The sequence below is a fragment of the Rhinatrema bivittatum genome, chromosome 5 (assembly GCF_901001135.1).
Source record: "Rhinatrema bivittatum chromosome 5, aRhiBiv1.1, whole genome shotgun sequence".
Classification (NCBI taxonomy): domain Eukaryota; kingdom Metazoa; phylum Chordata; class Amphibia; order Gymnophiona; family Rhinatrematidae; genus Rhinatrema; species Rhinatrema bivittatum.
In genome coordinates, this window is record NC_042619.1 from 312690751 (window position 1) to 312713213 (window position 22463).

General features: G+C 47.6%; 1 protein-coding gene across 1 annotated transcript in view; it reads left to right on the forward strand.

Moving 5' to 3' along the window:
• Positions 1 to 21578, forward strand: part of LOC115092908 (histone H2A.V) — a 96247-nt gene extending 74669 nt beyond the window's left edge. Inside the window, exon 4 of the mRNA XM_029604323.1 lies at positions 21226 to 21578. Within this exon, the coding sequence (XP_029460183.1) occupies positions 21226 to 21287 (62 nt within the window). The 3' untranslated portion in view covers positions 21288 to 21578. The remainder of the gene's footprint in view (positions 1 to 21225) is intronic.
• The last annotated feature ends 885 nt before the right edge of the window (positions 21579 to 22463 follow it).

Here is a 22463-nt window from a genome sequence, read left to right on the forward strand (position 1 = left end):
AGTTTCTTCTCGTTTTTTTTCTGCGCTGGGTCCCTAGTCTCCTCTCATGGCTTTAGTTAGGGGGCGTCGTGGTGAGTTATACTTTCTTTGTGGTCAGTCCCCGACTGTGCCATCTCCCGGTGGCTGCTGACAGTCTACTCGTCAGTTTTTTTGACATGGCGTCATCGGGTTTTCACCAATGCCCTCTGTGCCCCTGGACTGTGTCCATCACAGACTACCATAAGGCATGTATCTTGTGCCTGGTGGCATCGCACGACATCAGGGGGTGTCAATTTTGTGCCCAAATGATCCCCAAGGGTTGCTGTGCACACCTGGATAAAATGGACAAGCTGTTTGGCCCCAGGAAGTCTGATCCCTCGACCTCTGCGTCAGGGGCATCAATGCCTCTGGGGAAAGAGGAACTGGTGGCTACTGGTCCCATGCTGTCTTCTCCACCGCCGGGTCCCCAGGTCGAATTGGGTGCTGAGGACAGGCCTGCATCCATTTCTTCTCGTTCCAGGTCCGGATCATCACAGTCTCCCTCAGCGCCAGGGAAAGACCAGGCCGAGCATCATGGGAAGTCTAGGAAATAGTCATTGGTCTCCGTCTTTGCACGAGACTAAGCTCTGGAAGACACCGGCGCTGCCCGTAATGCCCCCAAAGTGGCCCTGGGCCACAGAGGAGTTGTCCTCCATTGAGGCAGAGGGCCCGAGTCGGAACCCCGCGATTCTGCTGCCGGACATCGGCCTCCCTTGGGGCACCAAGGGAGTCAAAGTTACGCCGCCGCCTCCTCAGACTGTCCTGTCTTTGGCAGCATTTGAGGAGGAGATAGAATGCATAGTGCGGTTGGCCGAACCCTACAAAGCATCGAGCTGCCACCGATGCTGGAGCCTACACAGTCTGTGCTGGCACAGTTGCTGGAGCGCTTGGACTTGCTCTTCCATGTGCTGCCGGTGCCCCGGTACCTTTGATGCCCCGGGGGGACCGATGCCGCCTCTTGACAGAGTTCATTCCCATCGCCGATTCCTCTGACAAAGGTGGGCTGTTGGGGCTGTTGCCTCCTCTTCTATGGCAGACTCTGTGGCCAGCATTGCCCAAGCCCTCGTGCTCTCAGTGACCAAGGGCATAGTTTGGTCTCCCCCCACTGGGTCCCTGGGTGACCTGAGTGTGGAAGCTGTGGAGGGATGATGCATCTGAGTCCTCTTCGGAGGACTCCCAGGACATGCCCTCTGAGCTGTCTCCTCCAGAAGAGGAATCTATCCCCTCCCAAGGATTTGACATTTGCGGACTTTGTGCGGACCATGGTGGAGTCAGTCGCCTTTCAGCTCCAGACGGAGGAGGAGGACTCTAGGCACAAGATGCTGGGGATCTTCCAGTTTGTGGATGTGGTGGCTGTTCCAGTCCACAACATAATTAAGGACTTGTTTGTCCGGCTCTGGGAGCACCCCATTTATGGTACTCCCTGTGAAAAGGAAGACTGATGCAGTGTATCTGGTTCAGCCTACCATGGGGTTTGAGAGGCGTCAGCTTCTGCACCAATCCGTGGTGGAGGAATCACTCAAAAAAAGCAAAGCATTCTCATACCCATGCTTTGGCTCCCACGAGCCAAGAGTACAAGGCCCTGGATGCCTTGGGAAGGAAAGTCTTCCAGGACTTCAATCTGGTGGCCTGTTTTGCCTGCTACCAGCTGTATATGAGCCAGTATTCCAGGAGCCTTTGGAAGCTGGTCCATGATCTGGTTGAGTGCCTACCTCAGCGACTGCAAGAGTACTTCCTGAAGATGGTCCAGCAGAGTTTGGTGTGCGAAAGCATGAGGTCATGACTGCCTATGATGTCTTTGAGACTGCGGCAAGGGTGGCTGTAGCTGGCATCGGTGCCTGCCGCATGGCTTGGCTCCAGGCCTCTGACCTTCATCCAGAAGTTCAGGAGCACTTTGTGTACTTGTCCTGTACCGGAGAGAATCTCTTCAGGGATAAGATTGAGGAGGAGGCACGGCTTAAGGATCATCATGAGACCAGCATCTTTTGGCCAGCACCTTGGACCAACAGGCTTCAGGCAAAAAATCCTTATGGCAGGGTCCCAGATACCCTGTTTACCGTCCAAGGAAGTATTACACTGGGCAACAAATTTTCACAAAAGTCATGTTACGGAAATTAAATTAGTCAATTCTTATACATTTCCATGTGCTAAACACGAATGTGACTGTGAAAATGCAAAATTGGCTCTAGTTTTTTTGTAATATGCAATAATATAATTACATCTTGAATTGTATGCCAATAGTAGGAGACCTACGGTTAATACCGTTTGAAAAATGAAGTCATAGACTACGTCTTAGATTTCTTTGCTTGTCTCTTGCACACCTGTTCGGGAGCATCTCTGCAGAGTGTCCAGCAGTAGTCAGCCAGCATGAATATTTCAAATGCTCACCCTTTCTGACTGGGCTTCATATAGTACACTGCTGACGTCAGCTTACTCAGCAGCAGCATGGCAGTAGAACTGCATTGCATCAGAAAATGATGTAATAAACTCTGGATGATGTGTGCATGATGGTATTATGCAATATGATGCAATATTACATCATTCTAGGCTTATTTACAGTCCTGGATAAATTTACATGACTAAACATAGAAAGTGAACTATATTAAATATCTTCAAAACGAGAGCCAATAAAAACTTTTCATGGTCATATTCGTGTTCAGCACATCAAGATACTACAGAGTAGGACCTTTTTAGGTCAGTGACACTTTCATTGTTGCCCAGTGTTACCCTTTGGCGGTCAGGGTGAGGGCTCAGTGGGCTGGCCCTAGGACTTGCCCCAGGCAAACATGTGTCCCTAGGACTCAGATGGCACCCCAGCAAAGCCCTACCATGCGATTTTTGACTGGCCGCGAGGGAGTGTAAGCCAGCCACCTGTATCTATGTAGGATGGCAGACCCTCTGGTCGGAGGCCTGCTACCATTTTTTGTGGACCGTTGGCTGACCGTCACCTTGGACTGGTGGGTCCTGTCAATCGTTCAGGATACAGGTTGACTTTCCGGGTGTCCCTCGAAACTCTTCCCCCGTGCCCCTCTTGGGGCTCCTCAGTGGGTCAGGAAATATGGAGCTATCTGCCCATTTAATGGCAAGGCAGTCAAACCCGTTCCTCCAGGGCAACGAGAGAGCAGCTTCTACTCCAGATATTTTCTGATTCCAAAGAGAACAGGGGACCTTCGTTCTATTCTGGACTTGCGGGCCTTGAACAAATTCCTGAAACGGGAAAAGTTCAAGATGGTCTCTCTCGGCAGCCTGATACCTCTCATGCGGAGGGGGTGACTGGCTTTGCTCCCTCAATGTAAAAGATACCTATGCCCTCATCGAAATTTCCTGTGTTCACAGGAAATTCCTGCAGTTTGTGGTGGGCGAGAACCACTATCAGTACAGAAGAGCTGCCGTTTGGTCTGGCATCTGCGTCCCGTGTCTTCACCAGGTGCCTGGTGGTGGTGGTGGGGGCCTACTTAAGGAGACTGCGCATGCAGATTTTTCCCTACCTGGACGACTAGCTTATTAAGAGTGCCACCCAGGCGCTGCAGTCCTGCACTCCATTCAGGAATTGGAGACCTTGGGCTTTCTGGTCAACCACCCAAAGTCTCAGCTGGTTCAGTCTCCACAGCTGGACTTTATTGGGGCCGGGTTCAACATGACTCAAGCTTGGGCATTTTTGCATGAGATCAGGCGCTCACCTTGGTAGCCCTGGCGAGGGCAATATCTCGGCGTCGCCAAGTCTCAGCACACTGTATGCTACGGCTATTGGGACACATGGCGGCACCTGTCCATGTCACTCCCTTCGCTCGTCTATACATGCACAGGGCAAAGTGGACCCTACAGTCCCAGTGGCATGAGGACACCCAAAATCTTCGGGTGCGCATCCAGGTTACTCAACCGCTCCGGGTCTCCTTGTCGTGGTGGGAGACCCTATTCAACTTAGAGACTGGGGTTACGCTTCCAGGCTTCCTCTGCTCAAGTTATGCTCACCACGGATACCTCCCACCTGGGTTGGGGGTGCCCCTGTAGAGGGTCTCCAAACTCAGGGTTGATGGTCTACTCAAGAGGCGCAACATCAGATAAACTTCCTGGAGCTCCAGGCGATCCAATAAGCTCTTTCAAAATATCAAGATCATCTGGCTAACAAGGTGGTCCTCATCCGGACCAACAACCAGGTGGTGATGTAGTACCTCAACAAACATGGAGGCACGAGATTGTTCTTCTTCTGCCAAGAGGCAGTCCAGATCTGGTCCTGGGCTCTCTCCCAGGGCATCCTACGCTGTGCCATGTACCTTCCAGGACTGAGAATGTGGTGGTGGACAGTCTGTCGTTTATTCCGTCCCCATGAATGGGCCCTAAAGTAGGAGGTTGCGATTGGATCTTCCTGTCCAGGATTCCCCAGTCACAGGATCTTCTTGCTTCCCCCTGCATCAGGAAGTTAGCTCAGTTCTGCTCCCTGGTCAGGGAGAACAGCAAGCCGGCATCCGATACCTTTGCCCGCTATTGGGGCACGGGCCACTTGTATGCGTATCCTTCGCTTCCATTGGTGTCTGACTCTCCTGAAACTCCAGCAGGACCAGGAGACCATGATCTCATTGCTTCTTATTGGCTGTGACAGATCTGGTTCCTACTCCTGCAAGATCTCTTCATGAGGGAGCTGATCAGCCTGGGGACCTCCTCAGACCACATCTCACAGGATCAGGGCAGACTGCATCATCCCAACATCCCTCATGGGATGTTGTGTGATTTTACAGCCCCTGGAACTCGCAGATGATGTGTCCCGGTTCTTGGAGTCCAGGAGGCCATCCACTAGGAAGTCTAAACGGCCTAAAGTGGAAGAGATTCTTCATTTGGTGTGAGTATCACGCTTTGATTCCGTTCTCTTGCTGCACCCCGAAGTTTCTGGACTACCTACTACACTCAGTCAGGATACATCTTAGTGCTGTTGGAGTCTACCACCAAGGAATGGATGGATCACCCATCTCGGTACAACGGGGTCTACTTCAGGTGAAGCCTCCCCTAAGGTCATGTCAAGCTCATTCTGTTAGAAGTATGGCAGCTTCGGTGGCCCACTTGCGAGCAGTCACCGCGGATGAGATCTGCAAAGCTGCGACTTGAAGTTCCCTCCACACTTTTGCCTCTCACTACCGTCTGGACAGGGATGGCCAATATGACAGAAATTTTGGCCAGTCAGTCCTCCAGAATCTTTGTTGTGAAATCCAATTCTTTCCATCTCAGGCCCTTTGTTCAGGTACAGGCTGACTCCCTCTGTTACCAACAGTACCATTTTTGTTGTGCCACTTGGCACCTGATTTGGATGCATGTTGGTCATGCTTGTTCAGGAGCAGCCTGTAGCTAGGGATTCACTCACATTTGAGGACTATCATCCTGCTTGTTCTAGGAGAAAGCAGTTGCTTACCTGTAACAGGTGTTCTCCAGGACAGCAGGATGTTAGTCCTCACAAAACCCATACACCACCCTGCGGAGTTGAATTTCTCCTGTTTTATTTTTTCGTAATTCTATGTTATGAGACTGAAGAGGGACCCCATGTGGATAGTGGCATGCTGGGCATGCTTAAGTGTGCCTAGTCAAAGGTCTAGAAACTTTACAAAAGTTTTCCATGCCTGGCTCCATCTGATGGTCACCCACATGTGAGGACTAACATCCTGCTGTCCTAGATCACCTGTTACAGGTAAGCAACTCTGCTTTATGCCCTCTCCCACCGCAGCCAGAGACAGTCTTTGTACTCAGCTGGGATGGACAGAGCCCAGGTAAAGGGTTAAAAAAAAAAATAGCGGGGGTGTTAAGTAGGGATTCCCCCCCCCCCCCCCCCCCAGGTCCCTGTAATTAGTGCGTGATCTGTTGGCTGTTCTCACCTCCGGTGGAGTTCAAGGGATGGGGGCAGTCTGGCTGCTTGAGCAGCCCTTGCAGCTAGGCCCCTCTCCAAGGCTTGGCTGGTTCACCATATGTTTATTGTGCGCTGTAGACTGCCCTCTTCAGTTCCGTCGTGTTGTGCTTGTGCACCCGACTGTGCAGTCCATTGTACATTTGCTTGTGTGCCTAGTTAGGTGCATAAGAGCGCATGCCAGGGCCTCATTTGTGCACGCACACGCCTTTTTTTTATGCGCATGCACACTATGTACCTATTTTGCGTGCATGCTGTGAGTGTCCCGAGAGAGCTCAGGTTGGATACTTATAGGCACAGTGTTGTGCCCCTTATCTGGGTCTGATGGTGCCTATAGCGAAGAAACTTAAGCGCCTTGCCCTGAGTGTTGCTTGTCATATTTGGGCATCTGTCTGGTGTTCCTTCTAATTTGTGTCAGCTGTGTTTGGAGGCTCAGGGAATGTTGCCGCCGTCTGATTTTAATAAGGCTGGTTCTTCCCAGCCTGGTGTGGGAATGGAAAAATAGCTGCCAGAAGAATTGCCTGATTTTGGAGCTCCCCTAACTGGTTTGTCAGCAGGGGAAAGTAGTTCAGTGGGCACAGGACACCTGCCCCTGGTTTTGGCATGGATCCTTTAGCCTTTTCTTGGCTGGGACTGCATTCCTTTCTTCAGGTGCAGTCCTCGTCCCCAGCCAATCTTATTCAGTCACAGGCAGTGAAATCCCACATGCCTGGTGGTGCTGGTAAGCATCAGGGTATGCCTAGAGTAGTTGGTTTTGCTGATAGGGATCCAAATGGCACTGATGATGAAGACCGTTCCTTACTTCCCTGGAGGATGGGGGCATTTCTCCGGGATTGGAGCCATTTAGAACTATGTTGCAGTTCTTTCATAAAGATGTTACTGGATCTCATTTTCCAGACATTGAAGATGCTGGGAGTATCTGGGGCTGAATCCATGTCTGAGCCAAAGAAAAATCCCATTCTGGTTTCCTTGCATAAAGCCTCATGTTTCTTCCCTATTATCGAGGCCATCCAAGAATTAATTGATCTTGAATGGGGTACCCCAGAAGCTAATTTTAAAGGATGAGGAGTCTTGGATGGATCCCGTTACAAGAGAACAATTGCGTTTTCCGATGGTGGATGTCCATTACCAAGCAAATGACTATTTCCATAGAAGGGGGAGTGTCCTTAAAGGATTCCCAGGATAGGAGAATTGAGGCTATCCTTAAGCAGGCTTTTGAAGCGATGGCAATGACTTTGCAGATAGCTTCTTGTTGTTCCCTGGTGGCTTGCTCTTGTTTTCTGCTTTCTCATAAGAACATAAGAAAATGCCATACTGGGTCAGACCAAGGGTCCATCAAGCCCAGCATCCTGTTTCCAACAGTGGCCAATCCAGGCCATAAGAACCTGGCAAGTACCCCAAAAACTAAGTCTATTCCAGGGGTCAGGAACCTTTTTGGCTGAGAGAGCCATGAATGCCACATATTTTAAAATGTAATTCCATGAGAGCCATACAATATGTTTAAAACTAAATACAAGTAAATGTGTGCATTTTATGTAAGAACACACTTTTAAAGTACAATGTCTCTGAAAATATTACACCAGGCCTTAAGACACCAATACATCTCCTATTAGGAAAATGGACCAAGTCAGGCTGCTATAGAGTCCTACACAGAAACTACACGCCAGCAGAAAACCTCACCTGAATCACGTGCTGACCCTCACCTAACATAGAATAAAGAGACCAAAACGCATAACTAGAAGCATGCAGAAAAAACTGAATTGGAAACTGCAACAAGCCAGAGTCTCTGTATGCAGTGTAACAAAGGAAAAACGAAACCACCCATCCTTATAAAACAAATCAAGAAATATAAAATCATCAGCAGTAAAACTGTACTAACAAAAAGAACATATTTCGAAACAGCTGATGAGTGGAATATCCAATAATTAAAAACTCATATAAAACATTTCCAGATACCAACAAAATATTTCAAAATAGCAGACACAAAGACCCAGTAATGAAAAATAATAAGGATACAAAAAGTTTTTTGCTCTGCATACCTGGGAATGTTTGATATCCAGGTGTCCTGAGATTGTTCTGAATTAGCAGGAGGAAGGGTGGTTTGCTTGGAACTTTCTCCTCTCTGTCACATACCAGCGCTCTCTCTCACACTGGCTCTCAATTACACACCTATACACCCATGCTCTCAGTCACTCACATATACACATGCTTTTTCTCTCTCACTTATATAGGCTCTTATTTACACATTTACACACATGCTGTCTATCTTTTCACGCTTACCCACACACAGGCTTTCAATCACATAAATACATGCTGTCTTTTTCTCTCACACACAGACTCTCATTCACATGCTTACAAACATGTCCTCTCTTTCTCTCATTTACACACAAGCTCTCAATCACATACTCTCAGCCCCCGCACAGCTTTCATACCCTCTCCTTGACCTCCCTCTTACCATCCCAGTACCCCCTCCCCTCTACACCGCCCTTCATTCCACCACCAACCTTTGCTTGAAAGTACCTTGCCATCTTGTTTCCTTGTTCCCTCCTCCCCCTCCTCCTTTCCCCCCCTCTCTCCCTCCCTTTTCACCCTGCATATAATTGTACATAAGTGCACATGCCTCCTTTACACTGTAAATAAGTTCATATACTAAGTTTTTTAAGTGCACACATACGCCTCCGTAACATTGCTTATGCATATTTAATCTTTGCTTATGCACATTTATTTTCAACATGGATAAGTAACTTCCATGTCGTTCAACAATGTTGTATCCCTGCTCGTTGACTCTCTCTCCTGTACTTTATATGTTATCCAGTTTGTATATTATCCAATTATTTCCCAGTTAGCCCTCCATCCTCGTTCATTGTAATTTCCTTTCTCAGTTACTTGTGAACCGACATGATGTGGCCCACGAATGCCGGTATATAAAAAGCGTTAAATAAATAAATAACACTCACATGCTCCATCACCTAAACCAGCTCTCAATCACAGACACACATGCTCTCTCTTACTTATACACACAGCCTCTTAATCATACATACACATGATTTCTCTCACACACAAAGGATCTCAATCATACACACATACTTTTTCACACAAACAGGTTTTCAATCACAAACTTACACATACAGGTTCCCAATCGTAAACTTACATTCATGCTGTCTCTCTCACAGGCAGGCTCTCAATCATAGACATACTCTCTTTCACATATACAGGCTCTCAATCATTCACATACATGCAATCTCTCACTCACACAGACAGGATCTCAAACACACATGCTTGCTCACTCATTCACTCTCTCTCTCCCCCACCCCGGGAACTCGCGGCAGCAGCAGCCTCCTCCCAACGCTAACCTCCTTCATTTTCAGCTCTTGCGGAGGAGGAGTCCCATTGGCCGCGGTTGAAGCTCTTCTTTATTTTCCTCCGAGCCGCGCTGCACAGTCTTCTTTTCGTCGGACCGACGCTGACCACACTAGCGTGGTCTCTTCTTCCCGCGCACGCACCCGAGGCTCACAACTTCCTCTTCCGGGCCGCGGGGGGCGGGAAGAAGAGAGCATGCCGGTGCCGCCGACTCCAGCTATTCTGCTGCATTCCGCCCGGGCTGACAGTATTTTAAGCCTGGGCGGAGGAGGATCGGGGAGCAGCTGGGTCAGCGGGGGACTGGAAAGTGTGGCGACACACTGATTTAGTAGATTTGTCTGCGAGCCAGATGCAGCCATCAAAAGAGCCATATCTGGCTCGCGAGCCATGGGTTCCCGACCCCTGGTCTATTCCATGTTACCATTGCTAATGGCAGTGGCTATTCTGTAGGTGAACTTAATAGCAGGTAATGGACTTCTCCTCCAAGAACTTATCCAATCCTTTTTTAAACACAGCTATACTAACTGCACGAACCACATTCTCTGGCAACAAATTCCAGAGTTTAATTGTGCGTTGAGTAAAAAAGAACTTTCTCCGATTCGTTTTAAATGTGCCCCATACTAACTTCATGGAGTGCCCCCTAGTCTTTCTACTATCCGAAAGAGTAAATAACCGATTCACATCTACCCGTTCTAGACCTCTCATGATTTTAAACACCTCTATCATATCCCCCCTCAGTCGTCTCTTCTCCAAGCTGAAAAGTCCTAACCTCTTTAGTCTTTCATCATAGGGGAGTTGTTCCATTCCCCTTATCATTTTGGTAGCCCTTCTCTGTACCTTCTACATCGCAATTATATCTTTTTTGAGATGCGGCGACCAGAATTGTACACAGTATTCAAGGTGCGGTCTCACCATGGAGCGATACAAAGGCATTATGACATTTTCCGTTTTATTCATCATTCCTTTTCTAATAATTCCCAACATTCTGTTTGCTTTTTTGTCTGCCGCAGCACACTGCACCGACGATTTCAATGTGTTATCCACTATGACACCTAGATCTCTTTCTTGGGTTGTAGCACCTAATATGGAACCCAACATTGTGTAATTATAGCATGGGTTATTTTTCCCTATATGCATCACCTTGCACTTATCCACATTAAATTTCATCTGCCATTTGGATGCCCAATTTTCCAGTCTCACAAGGTCTTCCTGCAATTTATCACAATCTGCTTGTGATTTAACTACTCTGAACAATTTTGTGTCATCTGCAAATTTGATTATCTCACTCGTCGTATTTCTTTCCAGATCATTTATAAATATACAAGCCGTAAAGCCCGTTAAAACGGGCTACATCCCTCTGTCTCTCACCTCCCCCTCATTCTCTCTCCCCTCACTCTTCACCACCCCCCTCCCCCACCCACTCCTCTCCACCCTCCCTCTCCTCTCACTCAGTCCCCCCTCTCCCTCACTCCCTCCCACTCAGTCCCCCCTCTCCCTCCCTCCCACTCACTCAGTCCCCCTCTCCCTCCCTCCCACTCAGTCCCCCCTCTCCCTCCCTCCCACTCACTCAGTCCCCCTCTCCCTCCCTCCCACTCACTCAGTCCCCCTCTCCCTCCCACTCACTCACTCCCCCTCTCCCTCCCTCCCTCCCTTCACCCACCTCCATTTCCTCCCGGCGCCGTAAGCGCGACTTCCCGCAACCCTCACCCGGCTCCATTAACTCCTCCCGCTCCTGCCGGCAGATCTCGGGGGGGGGTCACTCCCGCGCGCGCGGCAGTGACCCCCCCCGAGATCTGCCGGCAGATCTGGGGAGGAGAAGTAGCGGCACCGCGCGCGCGCGGTGCCGCTACTTCTCCTCCCGCTCCTGCCGCAGATCTCGGGGGGGTGGGCGCGGGAGTGACACCCCCCCCGAGATCTGCTGGCAGATCTCGGTGGGGGGGGGCGCGGGAGTGACACACCCCCCCCCCCCCCGAGATCTGCCGGCAGATCTGGGGAGGAGAAGCAGCGGCACCGCGCGCGCGGCGCCGCTGCTTCTCCTCCCGCTCCTGCGGCCCCACCGCCATTTTTTTTTTCTGATCGACATCCTTGCCCGCACATGCGCAGTAGAGCTGCGCTCTACTGCGCATTTGCGGGCCGTAGGTCACAGGCCATTTATAAGGTAGATTGAACAGTAAGGGTCCCAATACAGATCCCTGAGGCACTCCACTGTCCACTCCCTTCCACTGAGAAAATTGCCCATTCAATCCTACTCTCTGTTTCCTGTCTTTTAGCCAGTTTGCAATCCACGAAGACATCGCCACCTATCCCATGACTTTTTACTTTTCCTAGAAGCCTCTCAAGAGGAACTTTGTCAAACGCCTTCTGAAAATCCAAGTATACTATATCTACTGGTTCACCTTTATCCACATGTTTATTAACTCCTTCAAAAAAGTGAAGCAGATTTGTGAGGCAAGACTTGCCCTGGGTAAAGCCATGCTGACTTTGTTCCATTAAACCATGTCTTTCTATATGTTCTGTGATTTTGATGTTTAGAACACTTTCCACTATTTTTCCTGGCACTGAAGTCAGGCTAACCGGTCTGTAGTTTCCCGGATCGCCCCTGGAGCCCTTTTTAAATATTGGGGTTACATTTGCTATCCTCCAGTCTTCAGGTACAATGGATGATTTTAATGATAAGTTACAAATTTTTACTAATAGGTCTGAAATTTCATTTTTTAGTTCCTTCAGAACTCTGGGGTGTATACCATCCGGTCCAGGTGATTTACTACTCTTCAGTTTGTCAATCAGGCCTACTACATCTTCTAGATTCACCGTGATTTGATTCAGTCCATCTGAATCATTACCCATGAAAACCTTCTCCATTACGGGTACCTCCCCAACATCCTCTTCAGTAAACACCGAAGCAAAGAAATCATTTAATCTTTCCGCGATGGCCTTATCTTCTCTAAGTGCCCCTTTAACCCCTCGATCATCTAACGGTCCAACTGACTCCCTCACAGGCTTTCTGCTTCGGATATATTTAAAAAAGTTTTTACTGTGAGTTTTTGCCTCTACAGCCAACTTCTTTTCAAATTCTCTCTTAGCCTGTCTTATCAATGTCTTACATTTAACTTGCCATTGTTTATGCTTTATCCTATTTTCTTCTGTTGGATCCTTCTTCCAATTTTTGAATGAAGATCTTTTGGCTAAAATAGCTTCTTTCACCTCTCCTTTTAACCATGCCGGTAATCGTTTTGCCTTCTTTCCACCTTTCTTAATGTGTGGAATACATCTGGACTGTGCTTCTAGAATGGTATTTTTTAACAATGACCACGCCTCTTGGACATTTTTTACTTTTGTAGCTGCTCCTTTCAGTTTTTTTCTAACAATTTTTCTCATTTTATCAAAGTTTCCCTTTTGAAAGTTTAGCACGAGAGCCTTGGATTTGCACACTGTTCCTCTTCCAGTCATTAAATCAAATTTGATCATATTATGATCACTATTGCCAAGCGGCCCCACCACCGTTACCTCTCTCACCAAGTCCTGTGCTCCACTGAGAATTAGATCTAAAATTGCTCCCTCTCTCGTCTGTTCCTGAACCAATTGCTCCATAAAGCTATCATTTATTCCATCCATTTTTTTTCCCTTTTTCTCTCTCCCACCTGTTACTATTGGCTTCCAGTACCCTCCAGCCCTAATTCCCCTCCACCCAATTTAGAGAGGAGCTCTGTATCTGCATCCAAGTGACATCCAGCTCAATTAGGGGTAGCGACTGCTGTAACAAGCAGACCACCCCCTTGCCCCATACTCTTACCCACCCCTGTTTTTATTTTTTTGTTTTGTTTTATTTAGTTATTTATTTATTTTTTTAAAATAGCAGCCCTCCATCCTTCCGCTCCGTGAAGGTGGAACAACAACTACTGGCCACTGGCATCCTGCTCCGTGAATGCCTCTGTGGCTACTGCCGCTCCGTGCAGTGTTTGAATGCCTCTGTGGCTATTGCTGCTCCGTGCAGTGTTTGAATGCCGCTGTGGCTACTGCCGCTCCGTGCAGTGTTTGAATGCCTCCACTTTATTCACGCCCTCTAGACTTGATGGATCCACAGTGTTTATCCCACGCCCCTTTGAAGTCGTTCAGTTTTAGACTTCACCACTTCCTCCGGAAGGGCATTCCAGGCATCCACCACCCTTTCCGTGAAGAAATACTTCCTGACATTGGTTCTTAGTCTTCCTCCCTGGAGCCTCAGCTCATGACCTCTGGTTCTGCTGATTGTCTTTCTATATGTTCTGTGATTTTAATGTTTAGAACACTTTCCATTATTTTTCCTGGCACTGAAGTCAGGCTAACTGGTCTGTAGTTTCCCGGATCGCCCCTGGAGCCCTTTTTAAATATTGGGGTTACATTTGCTATCCTCCAGTCTTCAGGTACAATGGAGGAGGCTGATGAATCTGGTGTAAATTCCAGGGCAGTGATGGAAATAGCAGCCACCTTTTTGGCAGATGTGGGCTGCGATTTGGTCTGTACTTCAGCCAGAGGGGTAGCTTCAGTAGTAGTGGCTAGGCGTTAGCTATGCTGAAAAATTGGTCGGCCAATACAACTTTGAAGTCTAACCTTACAAAGTTGCCCTTTAAAGGCTCGCTCTTGTTTGGGAGTGAGTTTGAGAAAATGGCCAATAAGTGGGGTGAGTCCCTGATTTCTCGATTACCAGAGAATAAGAAACAGCACTGCGATCCTTCAGCTCGAGAGGTCATACTAGTGGGTTCAGATGTTTTTGGCCCCACAGAGAAGTGGCTTTTCAGAGGTCTCGACCTTTGGGTAGATCTCAGTCCTTTCGCCCCAGGCAGCCCTGATGGGGCTCAGGTAGTAGAGCTGCCCGGGCCTCCCAATGAAGGTGTGCCGACCCACTTCTGGGAACAGGAGATAGGTTGGCTCTCTGTTTATTATTGGAGGTGAGTCGAGGTCATGACAGTCCTATCCAGGATTTCAAAGGAGTCATTTGTGTGTCTCATTTTCGCATGGGAGCCTTGTGCAGTACAGTCGGGGGGGTTTTCCTGACGACTCTGGATTTGTCAGAGGCATATCTGCATATTCTTATCAGACTAGAGTAGCAACGATGTCTTCATTTCGAGGTTTTGGGGCATTGTTATCAGTTTTGAGTGCTATTTTTTGGTTTGGCCACCGTGTCCAGAACTTTTTCCAAGGTTATGGTAGTGGTGGCGGCGGAGTTGAGAAAAGATGGATTCCTGGTACATCTGTACTTGGATGATGACTGGCTGATTCGGGCCAAGAGTCTGGAAGAGAGCTTCTAGGTCTAGTGCAAGTTGATCTCCTTGTTGCAGGAGTTAGATTGGGTCATGAACCTGGCCAAGAGCAGTCTCCAGCCATCACATTCGCTTGAGTATCTCTGTGCTCTGTTTGACACAGAACAGGGAAGGGTGTTCCTGCCAGAAGGCCGTGTTCAGAAGCTGATGGCGCATGTGCGACTATTGACGAATACGATACACCAGACAGTGTGGTCCTATCTACAGGTGCTTGGATTGATAGTGGTGCCATGGATGAGGTCGCATATGCATCCTCCTTCAGTGCAATCTGCTCTCTCGTTGGAGCCCACATTCTCAAGACTATTCGATCTGGCTCAGACTGCCGATGGAGGTTTGTATTCAACTGCAGTGGTAGTTAAAAGTGGATCATCTAAGGAAGGTGTTTTCCCAAGTTCACCGGACTGGCTAGAACTCATGATAGATGTGGGCCTCCAAGACTGGGGAGCTCACTGTCAGGAGCTGACAGCGCAGGGTGCTGGAGTACAGAAGAGTCTCTCTCTGGAACATCAATCGATTGGAAGCTCATGTGCTCTGGTTAGCAGGCTTGTGTTTCAGTGACAGATTGCAGAGGCAGGTGGAACCAAGAGTCAGCAAGTGTCGCAGGAAATAGCCCAAGTTATGGAATGGGCGGAACCGCATCTTTTGGAGATTTTAGCTTTGCATATTGTCTGCTGAGGAAGGTCTGCTCTTACGTTGTCTTTTTTCCTGCAGAGACTGGATCCAGGAAAATGGGAATTGTCAAACGAGCCATTTCAGCTAATAGTGGATTGCTGGGGCCTTCCATTTCTGGATCTGCTGGCGACTTCTCGCAGTGTGCGGGTTCCTCGCTTCTTCAGTTGCAGGAGAGATCCAAAGTCTTTTTGGACATTGATGCTCTCCTGCAGGAGTGGCCAAGGGCAAACTGCTGTATGCTTTTTTTCCCCGTGGCCCATATTGGGCAGGATGATTCGGGAGACTGTGGTATGCAGATTTGCGAAGGCTCCTGGTGGCCTCCCCCCAGGTTGCCAGCGCACAGGGATCTAGTACGGCAAGGGCCTGTTATTCACGAAGATCAGACTCTATTTTATGTTACAGTATGGCCCTTGAGAGAGCTTGGTTACTGAAGCATGGATATTCTACTGCGGTGATTGCCACTGTACTATGAGCAAGAAAATTCTATGTATGGGTTTGGCGAGTGTTTTGAGGCTTGGTGTGAAGATCGAGAGGTTCTCTCTTGTTCGGTTAAGATCCTGCTCATTTTGGAATATTTGCTTGATAGATTAAGAGGTTGGCCCTTAATTCATTAAAGGTACAGGTGGCAGCTCTTGCCTGTTTCTGAGGTCAGGTGAACAGTGGACCCTTGTCGGCTCAACTAGATATAGGCCGTTTCTTGAAAGGAGTGAAGCATCTTCGTCCTCCCTTGCAGTTACTGGTAACCTTATGAAGTTTTAATCTAGTTTTGGATTTCTTAGCCTAGCCTTTCCTTGAGGTTTCTGATCTTAAAAATGGTGTTTCATGTGGCAATTTGTTCTGCGCGTCGAGTATTCAAACTTACAGGCCTTGTCTTGCTGGGAGCCATTTCTATGAGTGACTCCAGGGGTGATACGACTGTATACTGTTCCTTCATTTTTACAAAACGTGATCTCAAATTTTTGCTTGAATATGTTCATTTCCCTGCAGTCTCTGGACAAGGCAAGATATGAGGAAGAATATCACCTGTTATGGCCTTTGGATGTTAAAAGGCATGTGTTGCAGTATTTGGATATTTCAGAACCTCTCAGAAAAATGGACCAGCTGTTAATTCTCCATAGTGGGAGTAAAGAGGGTGAGCCGGCATTGCGGGCTACAATAGCCTGCTAAATTAGAGAGGTAATCATGGATGAAATGTGGATGCTGAGCAGCTGTTGCCTAGTCAGTTTAGGGATTATTCCACTAGGGCTCAGGTGGTGACATAGGCAGAAGTTAGATTGTTGTCTCCTGTTGTCATTTGCCAAGCTGCGACGTAGTCCCCTTATACACTTTTTCCAGGCATTATTGTCTGGATGTGCAAGCCTGAGAGTATGCAGCCTTCACACATGCAGTTTTGATTGGACTGTGGGCAGCCTCCTGCCCTGTTCAAGAGTAGTTTTGGTTCGTCCCTCTCATTTCGGATTCACCTGTCTGTATGCTAAGAAAGGTGAAATTATTATTTACCTGATAATTTCCTATTCCTTAGTACAGATAGGTGAATCCAACTTCCCATCCTTGGCCACCAGATGGTTGTGCTATAGTCCTCCTGCGTGGCTGTGTGTTTCAGGGAGAACTGTAAGTGTCAATCCAGTCCCTAGATTAATGTTATTACACTGAGTCAGACAAAGTTTTTTTTCCTGTTGGCTGAATGCTGGAATGGTTCTGTTTAACAAAACTTATTTGTTTGCTCACAGTTGGCTTTTGCAGAGAATACTGGCAGGCGGATGTCAATTTTAGGGGTGTATATATACTGTGATGTCAGCTTTGCGCCATCTCCATCTACTGATAGAGGTGCATAATCCACTGGTTTTGGATTCACCTGTCTGTACTAAGGTAAAGGAAATTATCAGGTAAGTATTAATATCACCTAACATCACTGTATATAGAATTCCATGCTGAGCTTAGCCTGCCAGTATTCTCCGTGGCCAGCAAATGGTAGAAGTGCATATCCCATGCTCTCTGCTAAAGCCTGGTTAAGCTGAAGGTTCAGGACTGTCAGGATTATTCAGGACTGCTCTTGCAATAAAGGCTTTATGCTCGCTCCCTCAGTTGAGTATAGCCATAGACCAGGGGGCTTCCAAGGACTGGGTTTGGGCTCCAGTATCTTTGGATTACTTCCCCCCACCTCTCCTTCAGGTAACTTTCTTCTTTCTGCAGAATTTATTCATTTAAAAAAAAAAAAAGTCAAGTTTCCTCTCTGATTTTTTTACCTACTCTAGTCTGTCAGGTAAAGATTTGAAAAAAAAGGAAGAGAAGTTCTTAAGCTTCTCCTCATTCAGTGAGACAAGTTAACAGTTCCTGTTTTGGGGCCTCAGGGAGTAAGCACTGGGATTTTCATAGTCAACAGCTGTTTAGCAGGCAGAACAGTGAGGAACAAACAGTTTGATTCCTCAGGAACACGGGGAAAAATACAGTCCTCTGCTCTTGCTGCGTTTCTGATAGGCAGATTGGGGAAGAGGAGGTTCCCTGTGCTGCAGGTGTATGGAGAGGGGGAATTCTAGGAGGCAGAAGGGACTGCATTGGCAGGGTCAGAGCTGCATTTAGTTCCCGTCAGCATGTCTTCCTCAGAGGAAACTGCAGCCAATTTAGGCCCAAATCACAAGTTTCTTAGTGTTCAGACAGGTGGATCCAGAATCAGTGGGTTATGCACCTCTACCAGCAGATGGAGAAAGAGCAAAGCTGACATCACAGTATCTATGCCCCTGCACTGACAGCCTGGCAGTATTCTCCATCTCCAGCAGATGATGGACATACATCTTCCTACGAGGGATTATGTTGAAGTTATATAGAAGGAGAAAAAAGATTAGAAGTTTATTGCCCTACTCTCCTGTGGTGCTACCTTATGGTCCCCTCAATCAGATGAGATTTCATGAGGTAATTTCAGTGGATTCTCACTCAGATGAGTGCCTTGGTCTGGTAGCTGGTTTTTCTGGTGTGGATTTAGCTATAACCCCCCCCCCCACCCAAAAAAAACAAAACAAAAACAGGTGAAAGGCAAGTGGGTGCAGGAAGCAGAGCACAATGATGAAGGTACATGCACTCTCCCCCCCCCTGCAGCCGAAGACAGACTCCATTCTCTGCAGGGATGGGCTGAGCACAGGTAAAAAGGGGGGTTCCTTTATTAAAAAAAAAAAAAAAAAAAGTGCATTTCAAGGTAGGTAAAATACTGTAGTTGGTTTTTTGTTTTTTTTTTTTTTTACATTTTGTGTAACATCTTGTTTAAATTTGTTTTATTTTATTTCCTCTTGTCTAAATGACTTAAGTTTTAAATATGTCTTCAGATATCTATTTTAATTTATACTCCGCTATTAACTATTAAATTAGCTATTAAATAAATATCCCTTAGCAGCAGCATTACCTTCCCTCTCCCACCAACTCTTCCCTCTCCCTCATTCCCTGGCATCATCACCTCTCTCACCCTCTTCACTCCTGGCATCATCACCACCTTCCCTTGTACTCCTCTCCCCCGACTCCCTGATGTTATGGTTTTGAGGTGTTTGAGTGGATTCTTGGGTACTGTGGAAGATAACCATGCCCACGGCGAGGAGACCCGTGAGGAACCACAGTACTGGGCTAGACTCAGGATGCACAAACACAGAGTTTTGTCTTTTATTGTACAGCTGATGTATACCACCAGAGGTGGCAATAGTGAGGTGATCCAGAGGTAGCAGTCCAGGGACCCTCGGCAGAGGGAACTAGTCTCACCAAGATGGTATAGGGAGATCCAGGTGTAGGTTTCCCAGCACGGCAGAGCTGTAGATGAGACAGACTGAGAATTAGATTACTCACTAGATAGTAGCTGTAAGGTTGGTGATTCCACCAGCCAGAAGTAGATGGTTACAGGCAGGGAGAGCAGGCCCTCGAGGAGCGAGTACCTGATCCCAGTAAGGCACCTGAAAGAAAGCAAAGGGCCCCCGAGGAGCAGGTACCCACGGAGAATACCCCGAAGGGCAGAGAGGGCTTCCAGCGGCAGCACGGAAGCGGCAGAGTAGCTTAGACCGGATGAATCCAATCCTTGCTAACTCAATGAGCTAGCAAACAAGCGTAGGCTAAATACCTGGATGGCATGACATCACTCGAGGGGGACGCCCCCGAGGTTCCCGCCATGACGTGAATAAAGACGTAGGTGGCGTGCATGCGCGCACCCTAGGAGACCCTTAGGAGAAACATGGCGTGAGGCTTTGCCATAGTTGTTCCGGGGACGCCGGAGAATGCGGCTTGCAGACACGGCAGTAGCCATCTTCCCAAGGCTAGCGGGGAGAGCAGAGAAAAAGATCAGCACAAGGGTCGAAGCCGTCTGAGACCGGACACAACACCTGGCATCACCTTCTCCCTGACGACATCCATCATCACTACCTTCTCTTTCCTTCTATCCCTCTCCCCACCCCCTGGCATCTTCTCTCTCCTTCCTCCTCACCTCTGATGTTACCTTCCCTCACCCTCCATCTGTCCCCCACACCATGGCATCATAATCATTTTCCCCACCCCCCTCCCATCATAATCACCTTACCTCTTCTCACCCCTGGCATCATCACCTTCTTTCTACCTTGGCATCCTCATCACTTTCAACCAGTTCTTCCCCACCCCCTTGCATCATCACCTTCCCTCTCCCTCTTCTTCTCATCCCCTGGCATCATCACTTTTCCTCTGCCTTTATCACCTTCAGTCTGGTTCAACCCTCTCCCTCCACCCCTCTCCATTCCCTGGTATCGTTGCTTTCTCTTCCCTCTCCACTCCCCATGCCAATCACCTTCTGTTCCTTTTCCCTTCAACCCTGGCATCACTTGTCCTCTCCCTCACCCCCAGCATAATCACCTTCCCTCTCTCCACTCTTCTCCCCCACTGACATCAATCTTGAGTTTCTCCCACACCCTGGCATAATTATCACTGGCCTTCCACTTTTCCTCCCCACCCCCTTCAGCTATCATCTTCCCTCCACCCTTCTCCATACCCTGGCATTATCAACTTCTCTGACCTATCTGGTACCATCACCTTCCCTTCCCTCTCCCCCACCCACTATGGCACATTCATCTGTCCCTTTTCCCACTCCACCACCAATTCCTGAACAGCGAAAGTCTGTGAGCAGGCTTACCAATTTGTCATCCTGCTTCTTCCTCCTTTGGCAGCCTCCCTCTGCAGTGCAAGGGCCCAGCAGGTCTTTCAAGCCTACAGAGCCCCGTGCACTTTCTGTTGCACGAGAGAGCCAACAAAGGGGGAAAGCAGGAACAGCTGCTGGTAAATGCTGCGCTCATGTTCCCTGCTGGTGGACATTCTGCAACCCAGGAGGGAAACAGGAAATGAGACTGCAGCTGCGGCACACCTGCACTCCAGCCATGGCACACCGGTTGGGAAACATTGGGATAGAGTATGTTGCCAGACATTACGCTTTCTCCCATTTTGTGCCTTTTGGGGAGCTTGCTTTTGTACACTTAGCTCACTGTATATCTGAGGGAATGTGAAGGCAAATGTGAACTTATGAAGGAGAATATTTGAAACAGGTTTCAGATAGGATACATTTTTTCTCTCAAACCTATTTCCAACTTTTTTTTTTTTTACTTTGATACTGTACATAGTTTGGCTCCTCTGGTTATTGTCCCACTTGAAAAAAAATTTGTCATGAATCCTATATTTTTACAAACACATCCTCAGAAGAGGGCATATTACAGTTCTGTAAAACTGGACCTGAATTAATTGTTGGCTTTAACAGACACAGGATCTTTTTTGGTTGTGTTCTACTGTTCATTGAAGAGTGCTTGATTTTATTCTTATTTCACAAGCACAGGCAAAACTACAAGTTCGAGTGCTTTGTAACAGGAACAGTATAAAAGATGTGCCTTGGTGTCATCTGGCCCATGTAGCTTCAATAGGGTCTTTGTGATGAAAACCAAATTGAATGCTGTTGGTAGTATCAGAATGGATTTGGTGTAACATTCCTGTTTGCTGTTTTTCCAGGTGTGATTCCTCACATTCACAAGTCTCTGATTGGAAAGAAGGGGCAACAGAAAACTGCGTAAAAGAGTTGTGTGATGAACAGCCTGCTTCCTCCCTGTCATTGTACTGTAACTAGGGCAGAAGAAAATGGGGATATGTGGAATTTTTTTAAAGACATAGTTAAATGGAAGAGCATAGACAATTGACCATAGACATGAGAAAATAAAAACAAACATTTGTATGTTCTTTAGATTAAAAAAGTTTGACAAAAATGTACCTTGAGTCACGTGGCAGCAATTTGTGTGTTGATTGGCTAGGTTTCTCCCATGTGTTTTATACAAAAATGGAACTGATAAACCATTTTTTTTACAAAACTGGCTGTGTTCTGAAGTCTGTTTCTGCAGTTTGTACAGTTCATCTATCTGTTTACTCTTCAGTTGAGTTTTCAGTTGAACCTTCATTAAATTCAAACATTTTGGCAAACACTTGTTTTCAGTGATTCAGATAGAAGGCAAAAAAAAGAAAACCCTTTGGAATTTCAGCCAAGTAAATTTGATGAATAAAAAAATAGCTTCCAAATTCTCTACTAGCCCAGTGGGTTACCTCTCCCCTCCAGAAGATGGAGACAGAGGAAAAACTTTCAAAACAACCATACTTATAAGGATTAGAACAGCAGACTATTTTTCTCCAGCAGATGGGGCAGCATTGGAGCAACAGGAAAGGCAATGAAAAGACAGCCTGTTAAAGTGAGGACAAGGTTGCCAAAGTGAGGACAAGTCTAACAATCTAGCCGAAAGTTGGGGGAAAGTAAAGAAAAATCTAAAAGGCCTTATTTTAAAACCCCAGCGCGTGTAAATCCTGGGGTTTACGCATGCCGAGCAAATCTTTAAACCAGCCCAGCCACGCGCATAAACCCCGGGACATGTGTAAGTGCCAGGGCCTCAAAAAGGACCAGGGCAGCCCGGGATAGTGCCATTGCTCACTGTCCTGGAGTCTCACATGCCAGCCAGCTGCGGTTGCACGCAAGTTACTTCAGGTCGGGTTCTGGGTAACATCAAGCTAGGTTGAGAGAACATTGCACAAATCTCATCTTTCCCTGTATGTACCCAGATCAGTCCAGACTGTGGGTTGAGCCTCCTTTCCAGCAGGTGGAGACAGACTAAAACTGAAAGGATATCCTATATGAGGACAGAGCCTATCCTGTAATCCTTCAGTATTTGTCTGTCTCCAGCAGGTGTAGCAGCTCACCCTTCGGTCTC